Source organism: Fusarium oxysporum, chromosome 10 (assembly GCF_000149955.1).
Source record: "Fusarium oxysporum f. sp. lycopersici 4287 chromosome 10, whole genome shotgun sequence".
NCBI lineage: Eukaryota > Fungi > Ascomycota > Sordariomycetes > Hypocreales > Nectriaceae > Fusarium > Fusarium oxysporum.
In genome coordinates, this window is record NC_030995.1 from 2,697,222 (window position 1) to 2,702,953 (window position 5,732).

Here is a 5,732-nt window from a genome sequence, read left to right on the forward strand (position 1 = left end):
TCAAACGTGCTGGTCCGCCTGGAGGATCATTCTCAAACAAAACATCATCATGGATACCGGACCGCCGGCTGAGGGCTGGTTGGCCAGCTGCGGTATTTGTGTCTGTGGCTTTTATCAGAGAGCCGCTGCTTGCAGAGAGTAACGGTGCGAGTCTCTTTTGGACGTACCTGGAGGCGAGGGTATCGGTGGACCTGCCGTCAAAGCGAGGCTGTCTGCCTCCCGACGATGTGTTCGTGCGTGTCGAATTAACGAGTCTCTGCAGATGTCGGGTGTGAGCGCCCAGTTGGGAAGCTGTGAGCGAAGGAAGAACCTACCGGCGCCCATAGCTTTTTGGGCAAATATCGCAGACGAATGGCTTCTCCTTTGTATGGGATCGAATGTGTCGTACCATGTGCTCTCGTTTCTTGAAGGCCTGATCACATTGCGGACATTGCCATTGTCTGCGTTGTCGACTCCGTAGCCTGCGCTGGAGTTCGGCATCAGTGTCTCTTGTGCTCGGGTCGTCGGCTTCTGCACTTCCGCTATGGACCATGGTCGTGGAAATTCAGGGTAGTGGGGAATAGGAAGAGGTAAATTGTGGCGGGGAATGCGTCTGGGAAATATATCCCCGCATCTGGGGGATTACTAAGGATTTACGGATGTAGGTAAAGTTCAGACTAACCGCCACACGTACACACTAACACAAGTCTCCGCCGCGACGTCCAATCAGAACATTGGGAACTGAGGAGCCAAGCGCATCGCCCGGCATGCTGTAAAGAATCTAGAGATTCACTTTGCAAGGTTAGAGTCTAACCACGATAGCTGTACAATCGAAAACCACACTTGGCCTCAATGCCACCAGGATAGTCGGCTCCCAAGTGAATAGACCACGGCAGATGAAAGCAAATTCAAACAAAGTACAAAACCTTCCCGATATAGATCAAATACTGAAGAGAGATAGCTGATGAATCCTCTCTGCAAGCCGGGGGATGGCACGCGTCCTTGCGTAAGAAGAGCGGCCCAGAGCCCGCACCATGGCAAATCCAATATATTGCATTATCTCACTTAGGTGATAATAATATAAGGGGGTGTTAATGCTCTGATTGGGCGCTCCTGAAAACTTGCCATTGACCAAGCTCATAGAGGCGCACCGTCTTGTTCACCTAGATTGGCAACTTTAGAGTTGTAACTTTGTATAAGATACTTCGGCTATCCTATACGTTGTTTCCTTGCTGACCGCAAAGGAGGTAGTAATTGAGTCGTCGAATCATGCCATGACTATTCACGACTGTGAAGGATTGCATTTACCCTTTTAATCTCAACCTATTCAGTTTCGCCAATGTTTATCTCACCAACCCAATAATATCGTCTGGTGCACAGATTACACACTAATAAAAAGAATATAGATTAAAATAAAGACACCTTTAAATTCAATATTATACAGCTATGACTTTTCCTATAGATAATTAATATACTTATTTTAATAAAAGTAATATTTACTATTATTATTATAAGAAGTTTAACTAGTAGTATAAAGCTATTAGAGGTAGTTTAGTTATTTATTAAATAATTTATTATAAACTATAAGTAGTTATTATAAAGATATCCTTATAGTATATTAAGATATTTTAATAAAAAAAAGAACTTATATACTTCTATGGAATTTTTATAAACAATAATAATAGCACAAGTTTCTCCCAGTCAGATTCAGTATGCATATGCTGAACTGAGATACTGAAGCAACATTGTTGAACGCTGATGATTTCCTCAATGTTGCTCTCTCAAACAAAGGACAACGCAGGTACGCATTTGCTGCAGACCTAAACGGGGCGTTCCACGCAGGAACCATTCAGTCGTGGTGCGTATGACTTTTTTAGTCTGAACGAACCGACCAACTTTCATATCACGGCTACAATCCACACTTGCGCGTTGCTTTATGAGGATATGTATAAGATTTTCCTCAGACTTTCTTAGCTCTATATAACATCATATTTCACCTCGTTCACCAGCGTTCCGATTTTCTCAATCTGTATCTCAATCTGGCTTCCAGCCTCCAAGCTGACACGTGGATTGTGAAAATATCCAATACCAGCGGGCGTACCAGTCAACACGACTGTTCCTGCTTCCAATGTCGTGCCTCGGGAAAGGGAAGAAATTTGTTTCCTGACAGAAAAGATCATGTTCTTTGTGTTGCCATCCTGTACTGTCTGACCGTTGTAGATGGCCTTGACACCAAGGGTCTGTGGATCATCGATGACAGAGGGGGAAACAAGCACTGGACCTAAAAACTTATTAGTGACCTTTTATGAGGCATCGAATGCTCCAGAAACACACCTATTGGGCAACTGTTGTCAAGACCTTTCGAGAAAGACCATTGTTTCACCGCGAGCTGGAGGGTTCTGGCCGAAACATCATTCGAGGCAGTGTACCCAAGGACGTACTCCAGCGCCTTGTCTTCAGGAATGTCTCGGCCAGTTTTCCCAATTATAACACAAAGCTCAGCTTCGTAGTCGCTTGTTCCGTCTTGGGCGCATCGTGGGATGGTGACTGCTGCCGGATATGGGCCTGTGAGTGCGAACCGAGGCTTTGTGAAAACTTCGAGCTCGTCAGGAATCGGAAATCCTCCTTCCTAGGTCAGAGTTAATATATGTGATCAAATGCGAGTGGAGTGTTTGTATAATTCTTTTGCACTCACCTCAGCGTGATCTCTGTAGTTAAGCCCGAGGCACCTGATGTAATTGCACTGCTCTCGGCTGACTGGCGACAGCAACTTTGCGAATATCTTTATTAGCCTCTCATGGGTATTTGGGATCTGTTTGTAACGTACGTGATCGACAGTGAAGATGTTCTGGGTAACCGTACCATTGAACACATCTCCATTTATCAAGAAGGCTTTCACCTCGACGCCGTTCAGGCAGTCGATTCCCACGTCTCGTGAAGTATCGACTAACTGTCCAAGATGAACTTGGCCATCCTCTACAGCCCTGAAGCGGATCAAGTGAGTCCAGTTCGTCATTTTGGCTCTCAGTAAATGATAAATTGGCTGCTATTGTCCTGCTGATTGTTGTTCGTGTTGTTTCCGGCAGGGAGTTGATGTTCTCCGTCTTATTTACATACTACAGCAGATCTTTCCCCGCCACAGTTCCCCGCTTGCCCCGCAAAGTCACCCACAACAGTCAACCATGGGGCCCCGCAACAGTCAACCGTGGGGCCCCGCAATATAGAGATGAAGCGATGCATGAATTTGTGTATTTCAAGAGGACGTTGTCGTCGAGCTGAATCAAATTTGCTGTTCACTCAGCGATCAGCCATGGCAGAGAAAGATTCACCCAAGACGACCGACATAATTGTCTGCGGTTGCGGACCAACTGGTGCTATGGTGTCAGTGCTCCTAAGCCAGTATTCCATACCCCATGTTGTTCTTGAAAAAGACTGTGAGGTGAATGCAGACCCCCGCGGAATCGCTTTAGACGAAGATGGTATCCGCTGCCTTCAAGGTTGCGGGATATACGATAAGATATTCACAGAGATCGGCCAGTGTTAGTTTGCCAATTACTGCCATCTTCTTCTATACAGCTTGCTCACCCCATCTTCAGGTATGGGTAATTTCAGGTTTATCGGCAAGGTGCATCATGACCTGAGCAGAAAGCCATTTATGATGATGGATTACAGCACGGTATGTTGAAGGGCACATCTCTCACACTTCCCCGTGACCAGATTCGAGTTGACTAACAACGACAAATAGACGGAAGGAGGTACTGGCCATCCAGGTTTTATGTGCCACAAGCAGCCTTGCATAGAGAAACACCTGAGGTCTCGAATAACGACCATGGGTGTAGCTGAAATGCATCTAGGCGCGAGCGTCACATCTATATGGGAGGATAAAGATTGGGTATATGCGCGCTACACTGATACATCTAATCAATGCCATACCGTCCGGGGCAAATTCCTCATCGGCGCTGATGGCAAGACTGGTTTCACGCGTAAGAGATACTTGGAACCTCGAGGTATCACGCTGGATCAGGCCAGGAACGCACCATACGAGAAAGAATGGGTTGCGCTCAACTGGAAAATTTCCCTTCCCACGCCCACAACTCACCCCAAATTCCCCCTCTGGGAGAAGGGGTACACCCCCCAGCAAGTCTACGATGAATTCTTTCCTAAAGACTTTAGATTCATGTGCAATCATTCTCGGGCCGCAGTTTGTGGACGCTTCGGTCTCGATAGTGACAGACTTTGGCGTTTTGAATTTGTTGTCCTGCCCGAGGAAGATCCTAACGAGATGGCTAAGCCGGTTCAGATTGCTAAGGTCGTCTACCCTTATCTGACTCACCCAGGCAGCCGGTATGGGTTGGAAGTGGAGCAGATTATGTATCCTCTGGACTGTATTGAAGTCCTTCGCTGTCGCCCCTTTCGGTTCTCGGCAAGAAGCTGCAACAAATGGTCACTCGGTCGAGTTGTGCTGTGCGGAGACGCCGCACATGTATTCCCACCGTTTGGTGGCCAAGGCATCGCGTCAGCATTTCGGGACGCCGTCTCGCTGGTATGGCGTCTTCGCATAGCGATCAGTTCTTCTACTGGGGGCCAGGAATTGGTAGACTACCAGAAACTGCTCCAAGGCTGGTATTCGGAGCGAAAGCAACAACTCGACAAGTCCCTTTTATCCACTGTTGAGAATGGAGATTATGTCACGGAATCTAGCAACGCCAAGGTCTTCATACGTGACTGGTACCTCTGGCTTATTCAGCTCATCCCAAGCTGGAAGCACTGGTTGCAGCTTGGAAATCGCCGCGATGGGATGATTCGGTACCAATGGCAGGAGGGAAAGGGAATGGCGTTTTTGCCTAGACTTGGCGGCGGCAGGAACTTTCCCCAAGTCTATGCAGTTCGCATTACAAATACTCCACAAAATGAGCAGGTCTTCTTCACCGATGATATTATTTTCAGTCCCGAGAAGAAGGGCCTTTTTCAAGTAGTTGTGATACTACAACACCTCAAGAACGCCGGCGAAATAGAGACGGCCCTACACGGCCTCCAAGGCATATCCAACGGAGCCCTGAGGGATGGCGAAGCCACAGTCTTCGTTGACAATACTCGGGCTGCTCCTTGTGATTTGGAGGGCCGGCACATCTACCGGGTTGCTACCGCTGCAGAATTCGCTGACAGCCCAGCCCTAATCGCAGGAAGGCCCGAGCCTAAGGGCTATGATCCCCATCGCATGTCAAAAGAAACAAACAACAATACGTTTGTTATTCTGCGCCCTGATCGATTTGTTTTCGCGGCCTGCAATACAAGATCTGACTTGATCCACGCTGCTCAGATGCTTCGCAAACTTGTTGCGACTGGGACGTTGTAGTATAGGAGTATGCTTTTCTGCATCAATAGTAGCTTCTGGGTTTTTTGAACATAGTATCTTTAAATTGTAATAGCCCTAAACCTTTAGCGCATAGAAGTGTAAAGCCTTAACCTCTGTATAATTGTTATCTTTTTATCCTTGCTAAGTTCTTTATGCTACTTTAAGCTCTTAGCTATAAGTCACAACTGCAAATAATATATCTAGCTTATAATATAGATATTAAATTAAAATGCCTAATTAATTACTATAGGATAAAACTAATATAAGAAAAACTTAAATTATAACTCTTGAACTAGTCTTAAAGGTATATAAGATAATACCTTTAATTCCTTAGCTAAGAAAGGTTATATTAATATTAAAATTATACCTTAGGTTTTAATATATATTAAGTAAGTCT

The 5,732-nt window shown here is 46.0% G+C and overlaps 3 protein-coding genes across 3 annotated transcripts in view; 1 reads left to right on the forward strand and 2 right to left on the reverse strand.

The window, feature by feature from the left end:
- FOXG_20625 (uncharacterized protein) overlaps nucleotides 1-532 on the reverse strand; it is a gene marked incomplete at its 5' end in the record, with an annotated part of 3,167 nt that extends 2,635 nt beyond the window's left edge. The window contains 2 exons of the mRNA XM_018400920.1: nucleotides 168-256; nucleotides 315-532. Of these exons, the coding sequence (XP_018250301.1) occupies nucleotides 168-256; nucleotides 315-532 (307 nt within the window). The remainder of the gene's footprint in view (nucleotides 1-167; nucleotides 257-314) is intronic.
- Nucleotides 533-1,955: 1,423 nt separating this feature from the next.
- Nucleotides 1,956-3,037, reverse strand: FOXG_11883 (uncharacterized protein; the record flags this gene model as incomplete). The annotated part of the gene is made up of 4 exons (XM_018391617.1): nucleotides 2,807-3,037; nucleotides 2,675-2,749; nucleotides 2,314-2,608; nucleotides 1,956-2,260 (listed from the first exon to the last, which is right to left on the reverse strand). The coding sequence occupies exons 1-4, from the start codon at nucleotides 2,993-2,995 to the stop codon at nucleotides 1,956-1,958; spliced, it is 864 nt and encodes a 287-aa protein (XP_018250302.1). The 5' UTR covers nucleotides 2,996-3,037.
- A 252-nt stretch (nucleotides 3,038-3,289) lies between these two features.
- Nucleotides 3,290-5,335, forward strand: FOXG_11884 (uncharacterized protein; the record flags this gene model as incomplete). Its single annotated transcript, XM_018391618.1, has 3 exons — nucleotides 3,290-3,518; nucleotides 3,576-3,655; nucleotides 3,725-5,335. The coding sequence occupies 3 exons, from the start codon at nucleotides 3,290-3,292 to the stop codon at nucleotides 5,333-5,335; spliced, it is 1,920 nt and encodes a 639-aa protein (XP_018250303.1).
- Between the last annotated feature and the right edge of the window lie 397 nt (nucleotides 5,336-5,732).